We start from the raw sequence: 27,127 nt of genomic DNA on the forward strand, positions 1-27,127 counted from the left end.
GGTTAACTTGCCCAAGGTCATACAGTTAATATGTGCCAGAGTTGAGTTGAAACCCAGGACTGTCAGACCTAGCTTTGAGAAAACTTATGTAATAAAGGCATCAATAAGGACTTATTAGACAATTTTGATATAGAATTCAACTCAACTAGAGTAATCAAGTAATTTATATCACACTGGAAGGAATTTTTATGGAGTTCAGTATTTACAAGATGGTAAGAAATTCTAGTACCTAAATTTTGTGAAACTGATCACTGTGTTCCAAGTGGCAGTGAGCCTTTCTGTTAGAGTGAGAGTCATTTAAGATTCAATAATGGGTTAGATTGAGAGTTTTGGGGCAGAAAGGAAGTATGATATAGTGGCTTAGCAATGAAGGTGCTGAGAATCAAGAGAATTGTCTGTGATTGCATCTACACACTACAATTAATTTGTCTCACAAATGTGGCTTAGGAGAACTCACATAAGAAATGTTTTAATGAAAAGTGAAATGTGAATTCAGCATATACATTTTAATAAACTTTTTTGTGTCTCTATCATACTTGGAAATAGGTTTTTAAATGTTTAACTCAGGAAACACACACATTGCAAACAAACTAATTTAAAAATATGGCTTAGGAAAAGAAAGCAATAATAATTTGACTCTTCAGGAGCCCCTCACTTTGCCTATGTCAAATTCTGTAATCTTTCCTCTTCGAAGATGGACTATGGTAAAGGGATAAATGATAAAGTACAAGTTTTTCAACAACTAATTGCCAAATTTTAATCAGTTACAATATATTATTCAAAAAGTTCTTTTGTTCTTTGCTTGTCCAAATTTAGAAATAACCTTTTTTGATTCATCTGACTATAGTTTTAACCATGACAGGTTTTGCTAGCACTTTTAGCTCAGTATACCAAATTGAGCCTAAAATCAAATAGACTGTTAATTATTTCTAGTGTGGAGAAATCTATGTCCAGTCTCTCCTCACTATGGGAAGAAGGTCCCTAACCCTCATGTCCCAGGCACTCTGCTTGACACTTTCTTAACTTGCTCAAAGTCATAAACTTGTAAATTGCAGAGCTGGGAATCAAATCCACATCTATCTCACTCTAAAGTCTTTTCTCCTACATTGTCAGTTGCTGAGTACAGTTCAAAATTTTAGAAATATTTTGTCATCCTGCAGCTGTGAAAAAATTCCATGAAAAATACAAAAACAAAAAACAACCCCCAAAACCCAACAAAACCTTTACTTGCAAATGTTTCATTTCAGGTTAAAATGTTTTAACATAATTTGAGGTCATTTTGCTAATCACTTCACTATCCATTTCTTACTCTCCTCAGCTCTATTTCTTTTCATTTATAAGGGATGATTCTTTATTATCCTTTGCTGTGTAACAGATTATTCAACTTTTCAGCTCTCTTTCAACTCTCTGAATGTGTGTGCTCTCCTTTATATATACTTTGGCTTTTACATAAAGCAGAAGGAGCCTATGGGTATTTATGAGCAAGTATGATTAGTTATTCTTTATGGGAGAGTGGTAGAAAGAATGCTATTAATATTCACAGAGAAATTCCTTAAATCACATTAAGAAACTTATTAAAAGTTTGCTTTATTTTTCCATCGAATCAAGCACTAGCTACCAGTTACAGTTAGAATTTTCTTGCCTTCCAAAAGTTAACATCATCTTTTCAGTAACCAAATAAAGAAATCAAACTAGGTCCCAGTGGTTATGTCCACATCTAGATTGTTTAGGTGATCAGGAACTCTTTTATTGGTTTGCTTTAGCTTTTAGTTCTTGGTTATATCTGTAAAGAGAACAGAAAGAAAAATCATCATCAACCATAATTGATAAATGTATAGAAGGGAATGGGAAGTAATTCCATCTCTTCTTTCTCAGTAATCAGGAGGCTATGTAGTTGTAAAAAAAAAACCAATCTTTTTAGGACTTGTATGTAGGAACAAACATAAGGGAAAGTGACCCCAGGAGTTCATTTAAACTGGTCTGTGTTTTAGATAAGAAAAGATCCCAACTTCCAAAAAGTTTTAACAGCCTAACTGACATATAGCTAGTTTCATGTACAAAAGTATTATTTTAATGAATATTCTCATTCTTGACTATACAAGAGTGTGACAAATACGTGAATATAAGTATAAAATTTAGCAAAATGTGTTGATTTAAAGTCTCTTATTTTACACTCACAAAGCACCTTTTCTGAAAATAAAATCAACCAGGAATAGGTTCATATCTAATCACTAAAAGTAAAATTTATTTCTGTGATGCTAACAGGCTACTGGGTTACGAGATTGAAAACACTTAAGGACTGTTTCCTTACTTATTAATCCAATGAAGAATTAACCACAAATCCAAAGAATATTTCCCTTCTATAATACCCGGACATTTTTTGTCCCAGCGCACAAGAGAGTGGAAAATAGTATAAGCACAAGAACTCATTCCATGGAGCCTACCATACCTCCTAGATTTCCCAAATGGTCCTGATTTAAAATATTTGGTCATGTTTTCCCCATAAATTACCTTAATCTCCCGCAGGAGTCCAACAATTATCCTTTTAACTAACTCTCCTAATCTGCTGTTCTATCTGAAAATTGCCAAAAATCCTTCTGTCAAACTTTATCTGAATTTCTTTTATTAGAAATAATAGTTTTGTATGTGGCCCTTAGCCTTCTTTCGGCTCTACTATCATGAGCTAATATGCAATGCTATAACAAGCTAATATATTTCAAATGCAGTACAATATGAGAATACTCTGTGAATAAAATCACTGTAAAATTTAAGTTTTATTGACATATGTAAGCCAATAAAATGATTGCCAGGCCTACTGTAGAATGAGTGAGTTATCTCTTCATCCACCCATTATGTGCTAGGTGATAATATTATAAGGCTACTAGTCAAGCTAAGGATGGTTGCGATAAGTGAAATTAAAATGTACTATACATACTGCTTAATGTTTTTCCATAAGATCACTGTTTTTCAAACTGGGGACTGAATGTCATCAAGACTGGAGTAATTTCAAGGGAATGTGACTAGTTTCTTATCATAGCAGTGAACTATGGTTTATATATATAATATAAGCAGGCTGGTGTACCTAAATCCTCTGAGCCTTTAAAATATATTCAGAAGCCAAGAATGCCTTGAGATAAAAATTTATAGGATGACATCACTGGATGATATATACAAATGAGATTTTTTTCCTACAGAAAATAAAATGCTGATAATATAGTAATAAAATAGGAGAACTTAAGCATTTAGAAATATGTGACAATAAAAACTGCCTTGTAAACATCTAGAAAAAATTATATAATAAAAGCAGCATCCTACTGATAGTGTTAAAAGATGCAAAAGCAAAAAATAAAAGGTACAAATTATAAGTTAGGAAGCCAACATTCTTCTAAACTGAAAATTCTATTTTTATTAAAAAACAAAACTATAAATTCATCTGATAAAATGACCAAAATGATGTTTTCAGCACACAGAATTATATAAAAATGATACAAAATGAAGTGAATAAATTAGTTGACAAAGGTAAGCAAGATCCTTTATGTTAAAAAGCTGAAATTAGGGGAATGGATGTAGCTCAAGTGGCTGAGAGCCTGTTTCCCATGTACAAGGTCCTGGGTTGGAGCCCTGGTACTGTTGGTGACAAGTTCTGGGTCCTGGGCTTCTAGGATCTTGGCTTATGTTGAATAGAAGAATTTAAGGACATGCTATAGGGTAGGCAAGGGAGTAAAGAGTTTATTAAGATACAAGGAAAGAGTACACTGCATGTGGGGGCCCCAGGTTAGGGTAGGCCTTTTAAGACTTTTACTCGTCCCCCTTCATAATGTTGTGGAGGGCCCTGGCTGTTTGCTGCTCCGATTGCTTGCTTTATAATTCCAACCTGTTAGCTCTCAGGGGCCCAATACCAAGACCAGTTTCGGGTTATCTGGGGTTTCTCTCTGACCCCAGAAAGAGTTCCAAATGAGATCTATTAGCCAGGGTCTTGTGGGATCTTTCCGGCATCTTCCCCTCAGAAAATTTCTGGCAAGGTCTCACAGCCATGTGGTCTGCTGAGCATGTTTTATGCTGGGTCTTCAGCTGTGACCCTAGTCTTTCCTTTCCCTATACTAACCTGCCTCAGTACCTCCTAAAAACAAAACAAACAAAACAAAACTCTCATTGGTTAGCCTATATAGCTCAGTGATTGAGCACCTGCTTCTCATGTACGAAGCTGAAACTGTAAAATTTCTAGGAATGTTAGTGATATTATAGAGTGACATTTAGTTATGCCATCAAAAAGGCACACTCTCAAAATGAGATTTGGAATAGCTATCTAACTTTACTATCTTTCAGAACCCAATGTTTTGGCAAACTGGAACAATGGGAGTTTGAAAGGAGCATGTAAACGACCACATTTTTTCTTTGTTTTTATGATGATAGTATTAAGCCACAAGACTGTACAAGACAGTGGCTGAAAAGTGACTGAAGTTATAAAATTCTTTCTGGAAACCCCTTAGGATTTTAAGTTATAGAAAACTTAGACCATGACAGTTTCCAGGGATATGTATAGATTGAATAAATCTATTCTAACTCTTAGAAGATTACACTGATAATGTAACTTATTTGTAAACTGCCACCCCCCTCTTCCCCATCCCCAGACTTTCCTAGACATGCTAAATTTCTGCTTCAGGCACATTCCCATCTTAGCATTATGGATGAATCTGAAGCAGGCTAGTTTAGGGAATGAAAAGATGAATCTGGGACCTGGCAGAAAACCACATCTGTGAAATACGTGGCTGTGGGAACTGTTCCTGAGGGAAGGACCCCACAAGATGGCTCCTGGAAGAACCTCAAGAGAATTCTCCATTTGGAGTGGATTTTGTCCAAGAGAAAGAAAAAATTCTGGATATTCTCAAGGGGCTTTGCTATTGAGCCCCCTGGGGGAACTGACAGGTGGGGTAACCAATCAAAACAGTGATCAGATGGGACTCCTTCCCTGAAATTAACAAGAGGTGGGGTGATTAAGGTTTAAAAAAGCAAGCACAGAAGTTAAATCAGTACTTTTTTTTTTTTTTTTTTACCCTTTAACCTTTTTATCCTTTTTTCCGTCCTGTTTTGCCCTTTTTCTCCCTGCCTGGATTAGAACGCAAGAACACCTGGGGACTTGTAATCTGTAATGGGGATTTATAGTCTGTAAATCAGCCCTTTTAACCCCATTTTAGCCCTTTTCCTCTCTCTACCTGGACCAACCCACAAGTATACTGGGGACACATTTCTCTTCTGTCATTTTCTTAATGAATTACTAGCCCAACTAAACCGGCATGCACTTAAAATTCTGTTTTGTTATATAGCCAAGAACCTAGAGGAAATTCGGCAACAAATCCTAAAAAAAACATATAAATAAATAAGAATTACATCCTGAAAAAAAATTAGTGGCATCTGTGTAGCTTCTAAAGTGCATATTTTTACACTTTTGGTAGCTTACCTCCAAATACGAAAGAGCTGAGAGGCTCCTGCAGCCCCCACAAAAAAATTAACAGCAAATAGACTCCAGTTTTTTGGAATAATTACAAGTGAGTATCTTGACCAAATAAACCCTGTTGAAACAAAATACATATATATTTTAAAAAGCATAGGTATTGCTGCAATATTTTCCAGTATTTATGTTGAGTGACGCAAGCCAGACAAAAAAGGACAAATACTGTATGACTGCCCTATTAGGAACTAAATATATTATGTGAAATATGAATATGGGTAGAATTGCATATATAAGACCATTTTTCTTTGAAGCTGAACAAATATAAGTTAATACTACCAAATGTTATTATCAGACAAAAAACACACACAATATACTAAGTGAAGGAGACCAGACACAGAGTACTACATATTATATGATTCCATTTTTATAAAATGTAAATATAAATAAATTTATAAAAGATGAAAGGAGATTAGTGGTTATGTAGGTCTGAGGAATGAATACTAAGAGGTGGAGAGTCTTTCTTTTTGGAGTAATGAAATTTTTCTAAAATTTTTGAGATGATGAATGTACAACATTGTGATTATACTAAAAGCCACTCATTATACACTTTGGAAAGAATAGACAGAAACAGTAGCTATGTACAATGGGGAAAACATTGAGAGATTTGAGAGGTGAGAAATTTTCTTGTCTGTCTTTTATTATTGAAATAATGAAAATGCCCTAATAATGACTGAAGTGATGAATGCACAACTATGCGATTATAGCAAATACCACTGATTGTACACTTTGGATGAACTGTATGCTTTATTAATATATATCAATAAAATTGATTAGTCAAAAAAAGCTACTGCAATATTTTATCTCATTTAATATTAGAGTAAAATAATTATAAATAAAACCATGACAATCCTATACTGAGTCTTCAATAAAATCTCTATAATCCAGTATTATACAAAACAGTTCTTACAATAAAGGGAAATCTTTATAGGGCAACTAAATACTAACTGTAAATTTTTTTCCTACTAATACAGATATGTTCACAGGGAAAAACATGAAAAACAAAAATCTTTGTAGGTGTTCACAGCAATCCCCCTCTTTCCTCTCTACCCATAATCCAATAACCTCCTAGAGACAACACTATCAATTCCTTGTTATGTATATATGTGTATGTTTATGGGATGTGTGTGTATGTATTTCAAACATTAACTGTTAAATAAATTGATGCAAAACAAAATAAAAACAATAAACGTACTATAAATTACACTGAAGATAGTCATTTAATTTACCTGTAGCCATCAAAACAGCAGATTGAGCTGTGCTGAGTTTTTCTGCAGGTCTGGCCATGTCAGCCAATCCAGCACACACCAGTCCCTGGAAGCACATAGAAAGGAAAACAGCAGCATGAATGTGGCATAATGGTTTTTAGCTTTAAGTTAAACACAAAATATTTCACAGATTTCCACATGATGATAGCCAAAATTTTAGTTTCCATGCATTAAGAAATGTATATCATTATAAAAAGCTACAATGAGCTCAGGAAAGCGTTCTAAAATTAATTTATATTTTGCTAATCACATTGTATTTGTTTACCTATGTATCTGAAAATCAGTAATACACACCATAGGTGAGACATTTTTTTGGTTGACAATTGAGGCTTCTTTTGTATATAAATTAACATTTTCTTCACAGCAACTTTTAGGTCCCCATGTTGGGATCCATTGGAAAAGAAGCATGAAAGGTGTTTTCTGTCAGTTATTCCTTTTTTTTTTTAAGTAACAGGGATTGAACAACCCGGGACCTTGTACATGCTAAGCAGGCACTCAATCACAGAGCAATACCTGCTCTAGTGTTACTCTTTTTTAAAAGTGAAAGTATCAGAAAAGCTGTGTTATAATTTTAATTTCTTGGTTAGATCATTGATCTTTAATGTTCTTTTTTTTTTTTTTTTTTGAGGTTCTGGGGTTGTTTACATCAATTACAAATGTTTTGCAAGCAGCCGAAGCTCAAATATGTGATACTGCCATTTGATAATTTCCACTAGGCTGGGGGAAATACTCAAGAAGTAGTTAAAAATTTTTTTCTTTCATTTATTTAAGTATTTTCTTTATTAAAAAATATGCCATCTGACACTTTTAGAAAGTAATGGTAAAAAAAAAAAAAAAAGAAATATTACCATAGAATAATCCAATTCCAAAAACCTTGAAGATAGAAAAGCCCTCAGGATTTTAAATTTTAATCTATAGAGTAGTTCCAGCTGGACAAGCAAATAGGTCTTAGAAATCTGCACTTATAATCTTGAAACAGTTTGAATTATTCCTAAGGAATATTCCCAAGGAGAAATTCAAATAGAAAAATTAGCTACATCAAATGGTATAATTTTCAAGTGTCAGGTGGTAACTACTGTGGAGGAAGATGATGGAACAATAATAAAAGCAGCTCTCTTAACTGATGTCCAGATAATAATTTCTCCAGAATAGCCACTATCTCTAATTCTTCTGTAAACAATCTTCTGGCATGCTGAATGCTCATGGCTAGTGAATTATTCTTTAGTGAACTCATGTATTTTGTTTCCACCAATTGAGGTATAATTTTACCAAGTCACTGTGTTTGTCCCCAACCTTGTTTATGACTTTTTTAATAGAAGGTACTTGGGATTGAACCCAGGAGCTCATACATGGGAAGGAGGTGTGCAATATACACCTGTTCCCCTAGGGTGACTATTTCTATGAAAACCAAAGTGACTTCTTTGGAAAGATTCAATAAAGGCAAGTTGTTAATACTTAATGTCAAATTCAGTGTGCCTAAGACAAATATTTAAAAATTAGGGGAAAAGTCATAAAAATCTAGCAGGATACTGTACTTACACTGTTATGAAAGTGTCTATGAACTATTCTGCTTTAAAGAAAAAGAAACTACAAGTTATAGGATGCACTACAGTGTAATTTATCCAAGATACGGAACTCCTATCAGTGGACCTGTACACAAAATCACTGGCCTTATAGCAGATGACTGCCAAAGGAATATACATTTATGTTAAGTTAAAATAAAATGTTTAAAGTATGCAGTTGTGATTTTTTTAGGATTATCCATTTTAATCTTTATGATTCTTTGATTTCAACTCAAGTGGCTAAGAAGGACTGTCTTAAGAGTTATGATCTGAAGTTCTTAATATAGAACATACACAGCTTAGGGCAAAAGCGGTTATGCAACTACCGGAGATTAATTATCAAATGCTCTGGAATGAGAAAACACTTTAATATTCACATAAAGTAAATATCCAACAAAAGAAGTCTCCCCATCAAAGAACAAGACACAGAAGTTTACTTTGCTGTGTTCTGTCATCAGGAGACTATGTATGATTTCAACATGAACTAAAAATAGATATTTCTAAAGAAGATATAGTTCTGAAGGCACTTAGTATAAAGTAATGTCAGTGTCTCAAAACACTTTTGTAGCAGATCAAAAAAGAAAACACTAAAGCTATTGATAAAATCAGTAAACCAAATTGTGACAAAACTGAGGTCAAAGGGTACAACAAATTTATTACAAATAAATAATGTCATTCTTACTCCTTTAATGATGATTCTAGAACAGTATTTCAATTATTTCTACTTTGTAGATATAAAATTGCTACATAATTTTAAGTGTGGGCAGGAAGAGAAGAGGAAGGAGATAATGTACCTTCTATTAGTATGAAGGTTTTATTTTTTACATGACAGGATTTTTGAATGCTGAGAGCAAAGAGAACTGTTAAAAATGATCTACTCAAATTTTTAAAAAGGCTGATGGGATGCTTTTCTCTCCCCCATCAAAATCTTATGTGGAATCCTGATATATAAAAATGAAAAAGAGCCGCTCCCTATTTCTCCATGAAATACAGCTTACAAACCACCAATCTCCTTTTAGTTAAGAGTGAGGCAGGGCCAATTCCAATTCCAACATTCTCAACTAATTTGACTTGCAAGTGAGTTTATAAATTGTTCTAACAATTAAAATATTTAAGATAATTAAAATGGCCTTCAAACCAGTAATTCTCAAATTTTTGAAGGCATTGGTTATCACCTGGAGGACTTATTAAAGCATAGGTTATTGGAGTCAAGCCTCAGAGTTCCTGATTCAGTAGGTCTTGTGAAGGGACTGTAGAATTTGCATTTCTAGTAAGTTCCCAGGTGTTGCTGTTCTGGGAAAGAAGACTCTCTGAGAGGCACTGCCATAGACCAAAAACAGACCCTTTAAACATAAAATCAATGATTTCCTACAAACTTAACAGCCACCACAATTTCCCCCCCTAGCTCAATTAGAACTTTAGAAAAGGGAAGAATGACATAGGGAAAAAGCAGTTGGTTTGGAGTCAGAAATCCCAGACTCCAGTTCTGGCTCTATTTATACCAGATACTAATATACAGACTTGGATAAATCCTTCCACTCTTTGAGACTAACTTTCCTCAACTACATCTTGGTGTTACTATTTTCAGTTCTCATACTAAATAATAAAATTAATTTTTGGGGAAAAAACCACCCCCCCCCAAAACAAAAAACTTAAAAAAAAAAAAGTTTCATGTTCTGAGGGTACGTGATTACAAAGTTTTGATAACAAATATGTTACCAGAATGACTTCTATCTAAGGAATTCAGAAAAACTAGTGTGCTTTTAGTGATATATCTGAGAATATTTGCCATGCAACATTCAGAAGCATACAAAGAACACTTAAAAGAACAACCTTCATTAAAGTCACTTTATATTGTTAAGGAATTATTTTTCAGTAAGAATTTTCAAGACTTACCCATTTCATAATTGGAGCCCAAAAAAAAACTGTTTTGGGACCTGAGGGAAAGGAAAACAAAAAAAGAGAAAAATTCCATTTTACTATGCTTTCTGAATACTTTGCATTTAAGTCAACATCTAGAAAGGCACCTCACTATTATACCATCAATCCTTCATATAGGTTGTTTTGATCTTCTTGTCAGTTATTTGTACTTTTATGACCTGTTTAAAATTAAAATATTTTGGATATGGTTTTGTAACCATTCTAAATGTTTTGCCTTAAACATGGCACTTAATGTTAGTTCAGTTATGCATATTTTTCAGGTTGGACACTGCAAGTAATGGGATTTTAGCTATTTAGCTTCTGAAGATAGTATATATTCACTAATTTTATTAATATTTAAAACTACAAATGAAATTTTACCATATGTATTCTAGTAAAAATTAATGACTAATTTAAAGTTCACATGAGAAAGAGGAAAGACTAGATTTGCAAACTCCTTATAGCAGGCTTTTTGTTTCTTTACTCATACTGGTACTCATACTCATCTGCCTTGTGCAAATGTTAAATAAATATTTGCAGTACTAAAAGCAATTCTGATTTGTTAGATAACCTGGTTTTGAGAAGCATGATGTCTCAGAGCTGGAAGGGAAAGAAGAGATCATCTATTCCAGATCCTTCATTTTGTCAATGAGGCTCAGGGATGTTCCATAATCTACTCAAGTCATGCAGACAGTAAGCCATAGAACTGTGACTAGAATCTAAGTCTTCTAACTCTTAAACTGGTGCTCTTTATATAAGTCTGTCCATTTTTTTACTCTTTCAAATCATTTATCTTTTTTAACCTCCAGGGAATACAATGAGAAGAAAGAAGCTTTGTAACTAAGCATACTAAATTCAACACATATTAGAGCATTTAATATATTGTGTATTCTCTCACACACTGGGTCAAAATATACTTTTTTTTTTTTTTTAAGATTTATATTATTTATCCCCAACCCCCTCATCGTTTGTGCTCACTGTCGGCTGTGTCCATTCATTGTGTGCTCTGTTTCAGCTAGTCTTCTCTTTAGGAGGCACTGGAAGCTGAACCTGGGACCTCCCATGTAGGAGAAAGGCACTCAATCGCTTGAGCCACCTCTGCTCCCCGCTTTCCTGTCTCTCTCATTGTGTTTCCTCTTTCTGTCTCCTTGTTGTATCAGTTCACCATGCCAGCCTGTCATGCCAGCTTGCTGTCTTGCTCACCTTTTCCAGGAGGCACCAGAAACACAACCCAGGACCTCCCATGTGGTAGGTGGGAGCCACATTTGCTTCCCAATTTATTTCTTAACACATAAATTAAGCAAATTTATATAAGACAAGAGTAATTTATAAACAAATTAAAAAACTGAAAAATTCTCTTATATTCATTACTGCCTCAGTATTCCATTTTTTTTAAAGAATAAATAATTTGTCTTTATGGATCACAAAAACCACCTCTAAAATGACATCCTTTCCCCAAAACAATGCATTTGTCCATGTCCCCCCAGTAGGTAGGCACTTGAATTAATGACAAGAAGTCTTTCTGTTCATATATGCTAAGATAACATTTTAAAAAGAAAACTGAGTTAAACCTATTGCTTAGAAACAAAACAAAACAAGAGTAAAGTAGAAGAAGCATTAAGCTAAGTTAGGACCCAGCTTTAGTTCTGGGTCTAATGTGTTCCACACATGAGTATTTATTCACTCACCTACAATATTTACTACATGCTCTTAGAGTATACCAGGTAAGGGGATACCCTGGTATATAAATTACAGTGTCTGCACTTAAAGACCTAAGAACAGAAAGCCTGTTTAAATAAAATCATGTCTAGAAGCTGTACAAACACATTTCATCTTAGGAAACTGAATTGAGTTTATTAATTAATTGTGATTTTAATACAATGGGATCTTAAAACCTACTTTAAATATTCCACTGGAGTTAGTTGTATATCTACTTAGTATCAAGATTATGACTTCTGGGCAAGCAGATGTGGCTCAAGTGAGAGGGCCTCTGCCTACCATATGAGAAGACCTGGGTTCGATTCCTGGGGCCTCCTGGTGAAAAAGAAGAAAAGAAAGCATGCCTGTGTGGTGAGCCAAGTGCCCGTGTGGCAAACCGAGTACCCACGGGAGTGCCTGTGTGGCGAGCCAGAGCCCGCGCGGCTAGCCAGTGCCCACGTGGCTAGCCAGTGCCCACGTGGTGAGCTGAGTGCCTGTGCAGGAAGCCGAATGCCTGTGAGGTGAGCCAGTGCTCACACAACTGAGTTATGCAGCAAGATGATGATGCAACAAAAGAGAGACAAAGGTGCTCGCTTCGGCAGCACATGTACTAAAATTGGAACGATACAGAGAAGATTAGCATGGCCCCTGCGCAAGGATGACACGCAAATTCGTGAAGCATTCCATATTAAAAAAAAAAAAAAAAAAGAGAGAGAGAGACAAAGGGGAGAGTCAAGGTGAAGCACAGAAGACCAGGAACTGAGGTGGCGCAACTGACAAGGAATCTATCTTCACATCAGAGATCCCCAGGATTGAATCCTAGTGAACCCTAGAGGAAAATGACAAGAAGACAAAAAGAAAAATAGATACAGAAGATCACACAGCAAATGGACACAGACAGCAAAAACAGCAGGAAGGGGGGAAAAGGAAAAAAAAAACATAACTTCTGGCGGAGAGGCATGATGGCCACAGAGTAAGGTACTCCAAGAGTCGTCCTAAGGACAACTGGTAATCATCCAGAGCTACCTAAAGCACCTATTTGTTGGCACCAGGAACCGAGACGAGCATCCTGCAACATCCCTGAAAGGATGGAAGGAGGTGACTGCCCACCTGAGGGAAGACTCTTGAGTAGAGCACTCCATGCCATGAAGGCCAGTGCCCATCCTCCACTGGTGGCAGAAGCTGCCTTGGGAGCTATTCTATGGCTGAAGTTGGAAGCTCCATTTCCCAAACAGGGGAGGAAGAGATAGTCAGACACTGACTTCAGCTACTGATTAGCAAATTTGGCTGGCTAAAGTATAATCCTAAGAACAGCTAAGGTTTGAACCTGTCCAAGTTGAAAGAGGTAGGCAGCCACCATTTTAATTCTGCCCTTAGCTTGAGGGGGAGCTGGGCTGATTGAATATCACTGAGACAGTAAAGACTGGCTTCTTTGTACCCAGATCAGACTGCAGCTTTAGCTGAGGCCCCAGACCTACCTCCAGCAGGGAAAAAGCTGGCATGACTTGCATCAGCCTCTCTGGGCAATTGCAAGTGCTTTTGGGAGGCACAGACTGGATAGTTGGACACCTGGGGCTCCATCCCTGCTCCCCAATAGGATAGGAGGGAAGCTGTGTTTCCTTGACCTCTCTGGGCAATTGCACATGTTTTTGGTCTGCACAGACTGGTTTGTTAAGTATCTCTCATTTCATTCCCATGCCCCTCCGCCCCCCCACAAAAGGACAGGAGGGGGCTAGTGTTTCTTCAGCCTCTGGGCAACTGCAGGCATTTTCAGCCCACACAGACTGGATACTTGCCCAGCTGTAGCTCCATCCCTGCCAAGCAATAGGACATGAGGGGAGCTGTGTTTCCTCACTCTCTCTGGGCAACTGCAGGTGCTTTTGGATCACATGGACTAGTGAGTTGTGCACCCATGGTCCCATCCTTACCCCATAAAAGGCAGAAGGGGCAGTACTCCCTCAGCCTCTCAGGCACTCTGGCCCACATAGATTAGACTGTTGGGCATTCCAAAGGGTCCATCCCCACCCCTGGCACGGGAGGAAGAAGGAGAACCTACATTAGTCTACCTTGTCAACTGAGGTCAGTTTTGACCCATACGGCTTAGTTTGCTGCTCACAGTTGCAGCTCTATCACCAGCCAGGCAAGGAAGGAAGGCGTATGAGGCTTCATCAGTCTCTCCAGGCAACTACAGTCTTGGCCTGTGCACAGCTTAGATTACTACACATGGCTGTGGGTCTGTCCCTACCCCTGGCAGAGGAAAAAGGTGGGAGAAGCTTCATTGGTTCCTGGGGCAACATGGGCAGCATCAGCCTCCAGAGCTTATAGTACCATCTATATACTTGCCTCCCACTACACAACCAACAAGAGAGAAAGAGCAAGAAAGTCTTAAACTAAAGAGAGAAACTGCATCGAAAATAAATACATCTAGTAATCCCGATGCCAAGACACCAACAAAAAATTACAATCCATACCAAGAAACAGAAAGATATGACCCAAAGGAACAAGACAAGCCTCCAGATGACATAAAGAGATGAGACAACTAATCACAGATGTCAAACAAATCTTAACAAATCCAAAGAGATGGCTATTAAGGAACACTGGGTGAGCACAAAGAATTTGAAAGCATACATTGAAAAATAGCAGATCTTACGGGAATGAAAGGTACAATAATTAAAATAAAAAATATACTGGAGGCATATAACAGCAGATTTGAGGAAGCAGAAGAAAGGATCTGTGAGCTTGAAGACATAGCCTCAGAAAGTGAACATACAGGGAAGCAGATGTTGCTCAACTGATAGAATGTCTGTCTACCATATGGAGGGTCCAGGGTTTGATCCCCAGGGCCTCCTGACCTGTGTGGTAAGCTGGCCTACATACAGTGCTGCCGCACACAAGGAGTGCCATACCATGCAGGGGTGCCCCCACGTAGGGGTGCCCCATGCACAAGGAGTGCGCCCCGCAAGGAAAGCAGCCCCGTGTGAAAAAAGTGCAGCTCACCCAGGAGTGGAGCTGCACACATGGAGAGCTAATGCAGCAAGATCATGCAACAAAAAAGAGATAGTTTCCCAGTGCCTCCCGGATAATGCAAGCAGATGAAGAAGAACAAACAGCAAATGGACACAGAGAGAAGACAAGGGGGTGGGGAAGGAGAGAGAAATAAATAAAATAAATCTTAAAAAAAAAAACAACACACAAAAGAACAGATAAAGAATGGAAAAAAATTGAACAGGGTGTCAGGGAACTAAATGAGGGCGAAAGATGTGCAAACATATGTCATGGGTGTCCCAGAAGGACTAGGGAAGGGAAAAAGGCAGAAGGAATATTTGAAGAAACAATGGCAGAAAATTTTCCAACCCATTTAAGGACATATATATCTGTGTCTAAGAAGCACAATGTATTCCCATCTGAATAAATCTGAATACACCTACTCTGAGACACATACTAATCAGAATGCCAAATGCCAAAGACAAAGAGAATTCTGAGAGCAGCAAGAGAATAGCAATGTATCACATACAAGGGACACCCAAGAAGATTAAATGATTTCTCATCAGAAACCATGGAGGCAAGAAGGCAGTGGTATATTTAAGATATTGCAAGAGGAAAAGTGCCAGCCAAGAATCTTATATCTGCCAACACTGTCTTTCAAAAATGAGGGCAATGTGTGGAGCTGGCCCATGCGCAGTGCTGATGCGCGCAAGGAGTGTCGTGCCACAAAGGGGTGTCCCCCGCGTAGGGGAGCCTCACGCGCAAGGAGTGCACCTGTAAGGAGAGCTGCCCAGCGTGAAGGAGGGAGCAGCCTGCTGAGGAATGGCGCCGCCCACACTTCCCGTGCCGCTGATGACAACAGAAGCGGACAAGGAATCAAGACGCAGCAAAGAGACACAGAAAACAGACAACTGGGGGAGGAGAGGGGAATTAAATAAATAAAAAATAAATCTTAAAAAAAAAAATGAGGGCAAGTTTAGAATATTCACAAGTAAACAGAAAAAGAGGCTTGTAACCAAGAGACAAGCTTTGCAGGAAATACTAAAAAGAGTACTACAGCCTGAAAAGAAAAGACAGGAAAGAGAGGCCTGGAAGAGAGTCTAGACATGAAGATTATAGCACCTGCTTGAAAAAAAAAAAAGACAGACTGGTGGAATGGATAAGAAAATATGAGTCATCTACATGCATCTGAAAGAGACTCAGCATAGACCCAAGGATATCAACAGATTGAAAGTGAAAGGTGGGGACAGATGCAGGACATTATATATCCTGCCATAACCCACTGAATGGAGTGGAGAGAGTATAAACTACAATGTAAACTATAATCCATGCTGTGTAGCAGTGCTCCAAAATGTATTCATCAAATGCAATGAAAGTATTAACCTAATGAAAGAAGTTGTTGATGTGGGAGGAATGGGGGGTGTGGGGAATGGGGTCTATGGGAACCTCTTGTATTTTTTAATGTAACATTTTGTGTGATCTACGTATCTTTTAAAAAAAGAAAAAAATGATTAAAAAAAAAAAAAAGTAAAAGGCTGGAAAAATATATTCCATGCATGCAGTATCCAAAAAAAAGCTGGAGTAGCTATAGTTATATCGGATGATATAACTTTAAAAACAAAGTGTTTTTAGAGACAAGGAAGGACATTATATATTAATAAAAGGGGCAATTCACCAGGAAGAAATAAATAACAATCATAAATGTATATGTACCTAACCAGATTGTTCCAAATTAGATGAGGCAAACACTGGCAAAACTGAAGGGAAAGGGGGAACCAGACTTGGCCCAGTGGATATGGCATCCGTCTACCACATGGGAGGTCTGCGGTTCAAACCCCGGGTCTCCTTGACCCGTGTGGAGCTGGCCCATGTGCAATGCTGATGCGCGCAAGGAGTGCTGTGCCACGCAGGGGTGTTTCCCGCGTAGGGGAGCCCCACACACAAAGAGTGTGCCCAGCGTGAAAGAAAGTGCAGCCTGCCCAGAAATAGTGCTGCACACACGGAGAGCTGACACAACAAGATGGTGCAACAAAAAGAAACACAGATTCCTATGCCGCTGACAACAACAAAAGTGGACAAAGAAGAACATACAGCAGCAAACAGACATAGAGAACAGACAACTGGGGTGGGGGGAAGGGGAGAGAAATAAATAAAATAAATCTTAAAAAAAAAAACTGAAGGGAGAAATGAAAGAAGAAATAAATGTCTCTACAATAATTGTTGGAGACCTCAATACACTCTCAGCAATGGACAGAATATTGGGGCAGAGGGTCAATAAAAAAACAAAAAGCTTGAATTATATGATAAATGGACTAAACCTAACAGACATATACAGAACACGTTACACCCCAATCAGCAGAATATACATTCTTCTCAATTGCTCATGGATCTTTTCCCAGGATAGACCATATGTTGGGTCACAAAGCAGATCTCAATAAATTACAAGACTGAAATTATACAAAGCACTTTCTCTGATCAAAACGGAATAAAGTTGGAAATCAACAGCAGGTGGAAAAAAGGAAAATTCACAAATATTTGAAGATTAAACAACATACTCTTAAATAATCAGTGAGTCAAAAGAAATTGCAAGAGAAATCAAATATATCTAGATGAATGAAAATGAAAATAACATATAAGAACGTATGAGGGGAAGAGGTCTTGGCCCAATGGATAGGGCATCCACCTACCACATGGGAGGTCTGTGGTTCAAACCCCAGGCCTCCTCGACCCGTGTGGAGCTGGCCCTTGTGTAGTGCTGATGCATGCAAGGAGTGCCATGCCAGGCAGGGGTCTCCCCCGTGCAGGGGAGCCCCATGTGCAAGGAGTGCGCCCCCTTAGGAGAGCCGCCCAGCACGAAAAAAGTGCAGCCTGTGCAAGAATGGCGCCGCACACATGGAGAGCTGACACAACAAGATGATGCAACAAAAGGAAACACAGATTCCCGTTGCCACTGATAAGGACAGAAGCGGTCACAGAACAACATACTGCGAATGGACACAGAGAACGGACAACTGGGGGGGGGGAGGGGAGAGAAATAAGTAAAAGAATAAATCTTAGGGGAAAAAAAAGAACTATGGGAAGTAGCGAAGGCAGTGCTAAGAGGGAAATTTATAGCACTCAATGCTTACATTAAAAAAGAAGAACTTAAATCAGTGACTTAACTACACAGCTGGAGGAACTAGAAAAAGAACAGCAAACTATTTCCAAAGCAAGCAGAAGGAGAAATAAAGTTCAGAGCAAACAGAGAAAACAAAAAAACAATAGAAAGCATTAACAAAACCAAAATTTGGTTCTTCGAGAATACTGGCAAAGAAAAAAAAGAGAAGATACAAATAAATAACATGAAAAATTAAACTGGGGACATTACTAATGATCCCACAGAAATAAGAGATAAGAGGTACCATGAACAACTGTATACTTCCAAACTAGACAAAGTAGATGAAATGGCAAACTCCTAGGAATGTATGAACAACCTTCACTGACCCTAGAAGAAACAGAAGACCTCAACCAACCAATCACAAGAGATTGAAACGGTCATCAAACAGCTCCCCAGTGAAAAACCCAGGACCACATGGTTTCACAGGTGAGTTCTACCAAGCATTCAAATAAGATTTAACATCAATCTTACTCAAACTCTTTCAAAAATTGAACAAGAAGGAACACTACCAAACTCATTCTATGAAGTCAGTATCACCCTAAAACCAAAGAAAATGAAGATATTTGGAAAAAAGAAAATTATAGACCCTTTTCCCTAAAGAGTACAGATGCCAAAAACCCTTAACAAAATACTTGCTAATTCAATCTAATCACACATTAAAAGAACCATCATCATGATCAAGTGGGTTTTATACCAGGAATGCAAGGGTGGTTCCACACAAGAAAAGCAATCAGTATAATACACCACATGAATAAATCAAAGAAGGAAAATCACACGATCCTATCAATTGATTTGACAAAATACGGCATTCTTTCTTGATAAAAAGGAAACTTGCTTAACATGATAAAGGTCATATAATAAAACCCACAGCTAACATTGTACTCAATGGTGAAAGACTCAAAGCATTCCCTTTGAGACTGGGAACAAGACAAGGATGCCCACTGTCACCAATGTTGTTCAACTGATAGAGGGTCCACCTACCATATGGAGGGTCCAGGGTTCAATCCCCAGGACTTTCTGACCCATGTGGTAAGCTGGCTCAGTGCTGCTGTGTGCAAGGAGTGCCACACAGGGGCGTCCCCACGTAGGGGTGCCCCATGCACAAGGAGTACACACCACAAGGAGAGCCGCCCTGTGTGAAAAAAAAGCGCAGTCTGCCCAGGAGTGGCGTTGCACACACAAAGAGCTGACACAGCAAGATGAAGCAACAAAAAAGAGATGCAGTTTCCCAGTGTCACCGGATAATGCAAGCAGACGCAAAAGAACACACAGCAAATGGACACAGAAAGCAGACAATGGGGGGGGGGAAGGGGAGAGAAATAAATAAAATAAATCTTAAAAAAAAAAAATGCTAGAGGTTCTAGCTAGAGCAATCAGACAAGAAAAAGAAATAAAAGGCATCCAAATCTCGAAGAAGTAAAATTTTTGCTTTTACTTTTACTTGACGGGTTGGAGCGATGAGATGACACAAGATGATACTACAAGGTAACGCAACAAAGAGACACAATAAGCAAGAGGAGAGGTGGCTCAAGCTATCAGTTGCCTCCCTCCCACATGGGAGGTCCTGAATTTGGTTCCTGGTGTTTTCTAAAAAGAAGACAAGCACACCAAGAGCAGACAGTGAACACAAAAGGGATTGGGGGGGGGGGGGAAGAGGGTTGGAATAAAGAAATAAAAATAAATAAATCTTTATTAAAAGAAAGATTAATATGCAAAAATCAGTAGTGTTTCTATATACTAGAAACGTAGAATCTGAGGAGGAATTAGGGAAAAAAATTCCATCTAAAATAGTGACTAAAAAAATCAAATATTTAGGAATAAATATAACCAAAGACAGAGTGCTTGTATTCAGTAAACTACAATGAATTGCTAAAAGAAAAAAAAAAAAAAAGACCTAAATAAATGAAAGAACATTCTGTGCTCATGGATTGGAAGACTAATATCGTTAAGATGTCAATTTTATCCAAATTGAAACACATTTCAATGCAATCCTGATAAAACTTTCATCACCATTTTTTAAAGAAATGGAAAACCCAATTATCAAAGTTATTTGGAAGGGTAAGGGACCCCGAATAGCCAGAAACTTCTTAAAGAGGAAAAGCAGAGTTAGAGGACTCTCACTTCCGGGCATTAAATCATATTACCTAGTTATAATGGAAGCTAGGTATTTTACTTATTTCTCTCTCTTTCCCTCCTGTTGTCTGCTCTCTGTGTCCATTTGCTGTGTGTTCTTCTGCATCTGCTTACATTATCCAGTGACACTGGGAAACTGTGTCTCTTTTATGCTATGTGGATTTAATGCCAGTATGCATGGTACTGGCATATAGACATATAGACCAAAGGAACTGAACTGATAATTCAGAAACAGACCCTCACATACCTGGTCAAGTTATTTTTGACAAGACTGACAGACCCACTCAGCTAGGGCAGAACAGTCTTTTCAACAATGATGCTGGGAGAACTGGATATACATTCCTGAAAGAAAGACAGAGGACCCCTATCTCACACCTTACACAAAAATTAACTCAAAATGGATCAAAGACCTAATATAAAAGCTAGAAACATAAAGGACCTAGAAGAAAATGTAGGGAAAAATCTTCAAGACCTGTTGGTAGGTGGTAGAGTCTTAGACATTACACCTAAAGCATGAGCAACAAAAGAAAATGTGGATAAATGGGACCTTCTCAAACCTAAACACTTTTGTGATTCAAAGGTAAAAAGGCAACTCACTCAATGGGAGAAAACATTTGGAAATCACATATCTGATAAGGGTTTGATTTCCATTCTCTATAAAAAGATCATACCACTCAACAATAAAAGTGCAAGCAATCCAATTTAAAAATGGATAAAAGCTTAGATACTTCTTCAAAAAGGAAATACAAATGGCCAAAAAGCACATGAAAAAAATGTTCAATATCACTAGCTACTGTGTAAATGCAAATAAAAAAATGACAATGAGATATATCATCTCACACCGCAAAGAATGGCCATTAATAGAAAAAAGCCAGAAAACAAAAAGTGCTGGAGAGAAAGTAGAGAAATAGCAACACTCCTTCACTGTGGGGGGAATGTAAAATGGTGCAGCCTCTGTGGAAGACAGTTTGGTGGCTCCTCAAGAAGCTAAATATAGAACTGCCATTATGATCCTGAAATTCTTCTACTAGGAATACATCCAGAAGAACTGAAAATTGTTATACAAACAGACATTTACACATCAATGTTCATAGCAGCAGTATTCACAACTGCCAAAAGATGGAAACGACCCAAGTGTCTGCCAACTGATGTACTGATAGACAAAATGTGGTATATACATAGGATGGAATATGATGCTGCTATAAGAATAAATGAAATTGGGACACACATAACATGATGAACCATGAAGACATTATGCTAAGTGAAATGAGCCAGACACAAAAGGATAAATCTTGCATGGTCCCAATAATATGAACTAAATACAAAGAAGAAATGTATTGAGTTAAAACCTAGAGTATAGGTTATTTGAGATAAGAGGAGGGCTGATGCTTAATACATGTAGAAGTTTTAATTAATATGACTGTAAAAGTGTGGAAATGGATAGAGTTGATGGTAACATATGAGTAGAATTAACACAGATGGTTTATAAACGGATTGTGGCTGAAAGGGTAGTCTAGGGATGTAAAAGTCATTGAGAGAAAGCTAGAGGATAATCTAGGGATTGAATAACAAAGTGAACCCAGGGATGGACGAGAACTGTGGTTATTACTACAAATACAAAAATGTCCTTCTATGAACTAGAGCAAATGTACATCACTATTGCAAGGTGGTAAGAATGTGGAGAAGCATGGGAAAAACTCTGATATCTCATAATTTGTAACAAATGTTTCACAACAATGTAGTGTGTTGGTGGAGGGGTATTGTATGGGAATTCCACAAAAAGATTATGACTTCCTTGATACTAGTGACTAAATATTCATACTTCAACCCCTACTACCTAATTAAATGTTGAGTAAAACAGGAAAATTAGCCAGCACAGTTGAAAGTAGTTTATATTAACTGGAGTTCGCATAGACTTTAACCCTATTATATAAGGAAGTTATATATGTATACATGTAAATACAAATAAATATATACAAACATATATATGCAAACATATGCAAACACATGGCAAACAATGAAAATACTTTCCAATGATACGAAGTTGTTTTTATCAGTCTGAAACTTAAATATTGATACCTGGCTTACATTTTTTTAATTAAAATTTAAAAAAATTTTTTATAGAGTATATAAATTTTTTAAAAGATTCATTGATCATACAAAATATTACATGCTGGCTTACATTTTTAAAAGTTTTAAAATTTTAATCCAGTTTGTTTATTTCTTAGAACATTTTAACCTAATCCTCAAGGTCTTCTATTATAATCTAAGTAATATAAAGAAAACATGAAGGCATTGAATTTTAAAATTTAATCCTAATTTAACTAAATATCAGCCTAGATCTGTGTTTGTCAGTGGGGATGACTAAGCCCTCTAAGGGACAGGTAACAATGTCTGAAGACAATTTTAGTTGTCAATTGTGGGAAGGTGGATGAACGTGCAATTGGTATATAGTGGGTAGAGGCCAGGAATTCTGCTAAACATCCTATAATGCACAAAATAACCATCCATTAAAAAGAATCTTACAGGCCAAAAAATTCCAATAGTTCTTAGGGTAAGAAACCTGGCCTATAGGAAGCAGATGTAGCTCAATTGACAGAGTGTCCGCCTACCACACGGTCCAGGGTTCAAACCCAGGGCCTCCTGACCTGTGTGGTAAGCTGGCCCACGCACAGTTCTGATGTGTGCAAGGAGTGCCGTGCCACGCAGAGGTGTCCCCCGCGTACGGGAGCCCCACACACAAGGAGCGCGCCCCGTAAGGAAAGCTGCCCCGCACGAAAAAAGTGCAGACTGCCCAGGAGTGGCTCCACACACAGGGAGAGCTGATGCAGCAAGATGATGCAACAAAAAAGAGACGCAGTTTCCCAGTGCCGGTGACAATACAAGCAGACACAGAAGAACACACAGTGAATGGACACAAAGAGTAGACAACCAGGGGGCGGGAAGGGGAGAGAAAAAAAAAAAATCTTAAAAAAAAAACAAAAACGGAAATCTGGCCTAGATGCTGTAACAGGCTAGGGCTGTTAAATATTTGTTAACAGAATCAAATTGGTTTAAGCACATCTAGGATAGATGCATGTTGGTTTAGTTTCTAGCTCGGTGGGTGTTTAAGCTTTACTTTTAAGTCTTCAGCAGACTCCTCTCTTCCTATTTCAAAACTGATGCTTCCTCTTCTGGCACCCCCAAAAATTGTTGCAGAGGAATGCTTCTATATTATAGTTTCTTTACAAAGCTTAAAAGGCTGATCCTTCAGGGTTAAGGAATAGTGGAACTTTTCAGCAGGTTTCCCTGGTAACTAATTTACTTAACTGCCGCTAGGCCTAGAGTCTCTAGGGAAAGAATTTTATAGCATTGTAGGTTATATTTTAAAAATATTAGCTGACCCTTTCACCCAACCAAATCTAACAAATTAACAAACATCTTCAAACATGAAATCACAGTTGCTAGAACGGGGCAAAGAAAGATGTGAATATTTTAGTTTTGAATAATTTTAAAGAACAAAAACAAACCCTAGTTTGGTTTAACTGCTAAGTACTAAACAGAAAAATATTAGCAGCTAAAATTTTTACATTATAAATATATATAAAATGGAAAAATTTAAATGGTGAAATAAAAGTAAACGTTAATAGAAGTTCTGTTGCTTTTTTCCCCTACATTCCAGCATTTCATTTTGTGCACACCCTGGGGATAGTTCACCCCACTTTGGAGCACACAAATAAAAAGGAATGATAGTCCTCCAGCTATAATGATTTTTTTTGGACTAAGCTTTTAGATAACTTTAAGCTTTTAAGCAAACATCGGGCAGCGTGATTTCAAGGTTATATTCTGTAACAAGTATCTAGAGTATAGCTACGCAGTTGTTTAGTGTGGAGTCAGATTATGGGTGGTGGTGGGAATGGCATCCTCTTATGAGCGTAGAGGAACTTGACTAGGATGAGCTTGGTTAGAACTCCAGTCTACCTCTATCGAGGTTAAGTCATGATGTTCCAAGGGCAATACACAGACAAATGGATGATATAAGCCTCAAAATTCTGGACAAGAGGTCATCCGATTATGATACTCCAACTATACTGCATATCTGTATATATTCTTATTATCTGTCTAAACAGACTTGTCAGTGGCAAAACGAAATCTCAAAAATTTAGAATTAGCAACATATGATTTCCAACTGTCAACTCCCTAGCTTTGCATATCGTTTTTAAAATGCCCGGATACAACCTAATGTTTAAATGGTGATTCACTAACAAATATAATTACTGGATGCAAAAACCTTGAATATTCACCGTGGATCACTCTTGGGCCAATAATCAGTGTTTTCTCATACTAATGAAATAACAGTTATATTTTTCATGCTTATCTATTTCTACATTGGTGTGCCTACAACTTTTCAACCCACAAATTTTGCTTTGAGAGGTATCCTTACCTTTCATATAGTTCAAAAGATTGGATGGGAGGGAACTAACATTTGTTAAGAGTCTAAGTACAAAAACATTGTGCTACATATTTTACAGACATATTTAATTTTCTCAACAATCATTTATTGGTGCTATTATTATCCTCATTTCATAGAATAGAAAACTAAGACTCAAGAGATTTATGTTCAAGGTAGTAGAGCCAACACTCAAACCTAAGTCTGTCTGGCTTCAAATTCTATATTCCTTCCACTATACTGCAAAAGGGGTTAAAAGAACTGAACTAATCCAAGGATATCCAGATGAAATGCACATTCAACAAATGAAAGGTAACTCTTTTTCAGTTTGAAAGTTGAACAAAGTATTATCAGCAATACAGATGGCTAAAGACAAGGACTTGGAAAAGATCAAGGTTACTCTCTAATTATGTATTATTGGAAGTTGCTTAAAATTGCTCAGCCCCCTCCCCTCTTCCTTACTCTCCATCCCAAACACAAAGCTTAAGAAGGTCAAAGTTGACTCCACAGACAGTTTACTCTCTAATGCCCAGAACGCTACAGCATTGCTCTACCCTCCCTCCGTCCTGAAAATCTTTTACAACAAAACACAACACAATTCCAAAATATTGAGTGTTAAATGAACTAAAAGGTGAGCAAACTGAATAAACATATTCATCAATAACAATTCCTACTTAAAGATCAATTTTTATAATGGTAGAGTATTGAAATAAATAGTATCAGGGGTTAAATTGAAGTATAATTCCAAGATATAGTTCATTCCATTATCAAACTGGAGATCAGATTTAGTAACAGGCTCAGGGCCCAGAGAGGTGCTTCCTAATCAAATATACAAGAAATTAGAAAACCTCCCTAATGACACTAACTGCAGATGATATGACTACCTAGGAAAAAAGTCCCTGTTTTGGTTGCCTTTCAGCCTTTAATTTATAACACATTTTCTCATTTGATAAGTCTTGCGTTTGAAAGAGTCCTCCCTCAGAAGATATCTAGTTTTAGTACTCAGCCAAGTAAGAATTACTACTGTCCTTTTTTAATGGAAAACTACCTACAATTCTAGGTAGTTAGGATGTCTTTAATAAAGAGTTGGGGGGCGGGGATTGAGATCTTCAAGTTTCTTACATAATTATTTCAGTGGCTAATATTTACTGAGCCTTCACAAAGAACCAAAGAACCAAGCATATAAGTTACCTTTAATTCTCACAATGACCAGAAATTAAGACAGATCTAGGATTTTGCCCAAGGTCACAACTATAGCAAATGGCGGAGCAGAATTTAAAATCCAGGTCTGTCTTCACAGTAAGGTAGCGCTTTTTCAGTAATTTCATAAGTCCAGATTTAAAGAAACAAAATCGACCCATGGGAGAAGAAAGCACGCTGGTTTCATTACATTTGAAACCTGGTAAGGCATCCAGTTTGCGGGAGGGCTCGTTCTGCAGGCCTCTACGAGCAGGAGCTAAAGGAAATGTGACCTCTACTTCAAACCTTCTGGCCACCTATCTAGCTCGGTTCCGCATAGGTCCCTATTAGAGGAGGGAAACAAGGGAGTAAGAGATTTCGTGGTGCCGAGACCCTTTCGTGGTCGCAAAAATTGAGAAGGATCAAATTCGAAGGCCTGGTCCGAATTTGAGCCGTGCTTAAAGGAGTGAGTACAAAAGAAGTGGGGGACGAGTCGAGAACCAGGAGCTTATGAGAGATGCTGGAGGAGAGGTGAAACGAAGACAGGATGGGAAAGCAGACGGATTCATTTGAAGGGCAGGGTCGGGGCTGAGGGTGACGCCTCGAGCGGCAGAGTTGTCAGCGGGTAGCTAAAGGTCCGCTTGGAGGGCGAGGGAGAGAAGGTCTCGGTGGGAGTCATTCTGTGACCATTACCTGCCGGGTGGTTGTACAGAGGCCTCAATTTCTCGGGCAGCATCAGCTCCACTTTGTCGAGGACCCGGTGGTAGGAGGCCCGCAGGCCTCGGACGCCCGCGGCCGACATCGCCGCCGCCGAGTAATCGCGGGTAGCTGGCTGGCAGAGTCGCCGCGTCCTCCTCCCTGGCTGACAACGAAGGACAGCTCGTCACTTTTCCTGGTCACAGCGCCTCGCGTCCTCCGCGCTCCTGCCCTGCAGCGCACCACCCAGTCGCCTGGGCCAGGAAACAACTGAGGGGGCTGAGGCTCACAGACGGCCCGCCCTGGGCCCGCCCCCAGCCCTCGGTCCGAGGAGACTGAAAAGGAGCCTCGGCAACAGGTGCCAAAGAGATTGCCTCATCGAGGCGACCCAGAGTCCAGAGCAAGTTCCGCTTACGCAGGTGGAATTGCCCACGGTGATTGGCCCAGCCCGCCGCGTGGGCGGGGTCGAGCGATAACCCACAACTTTTCGTTCCTGCCCTCGATGCCATATTAGAGAAGGGAAAGTGAAGCTGCAGGCTGCTCTAATCCCCTTTCTCTGTGAAAGGCTTGTGGTTAAAATGGGCTTCTTGG

At 38.2% G+C, this 27,127-nt stretch overlaps 1 protein-coding gene and 1 non-coding gene across 2 annotated transcripts; one reads left to right on the plus strand and one right to left on the minus strand.

Moving 5' to 3' along the window:
* Window positions 1–1,557: 1,557 nt before the first annotated feature.
* On the minus strand, window positions 1,558–26,925 carry MPC2 (mitochondrial pyruvate carrier 2). Its single transcript, XM_058310084.1, has 5 exons — window positions 26,534–26,925; window positions 10,236–10,276; window positions 6,739–6,823; window positions 5,459–5,570; window positions 1,558–1,783 (listed from the first exon to the last, which is right to left on the minus strand). The coding sequence occupies exons 1-5, from the start codon at window positions 26,640–26,642 to the stop codon at window positions 1,747–1,749; spliced, it is 384 nt and encodes a 127-aa protein (XP_058166067.1). The 5' UTR covers window positions 26,643–26,925; the 3' UTR covers window positions 1,558–1,746.
* LOC111765638 (U6 spliceosomal RNA) lies at window positions 12,544–12,650 on the plus strand. The gene has a single exon (XR_002797936.1). It is a non-coding gene; the product is annotated as a U6 spliceosomal RNA (small nuclear RNA).
* Window positions 26,926–27,127: the final 202 nt, after the last annotated feature.

This window comes from Dasypus novemcinctus, chromosome 13, assembly GCF_030445035.2.
Source record: "Dasypus novemcinctus isolate mDasNov1 chromosome 13, mDasNov1.1.hap2, whole genome shotgun sequence".
NCBI lineage: Eukaryota > Metazoa > Chordata > Mammalia > Cingulata > Dasypodidae > Dasypus > Dasypus novemcinctus.

Excerpts from the sequence above, each read along its gene's own strand:
- MPC2 (XM_058310084.1), bottom strand. The coding sequence starts at position 26,642 with ATGTCGGCCGCGGGCGTCCGAGGCCTGCGGGCCTCCTACCACCGGGTC. Across the intron at positions 10,277-26,533 it reads TCTGTACAACCACCCGGCAG|GTCCCAAAACAGTTTTTTTT; the intron begins GTAATGGTCACA and ends CCTTTCCCTCAG. Across the intron at positions 6,824-10,235 it reads GGGCTCCAATTATGAAATGG|GGACTGGTGTGTGCTGGATT; the intron begins GTAAGTCTTGAA and ends ATGTGCTTCCAG.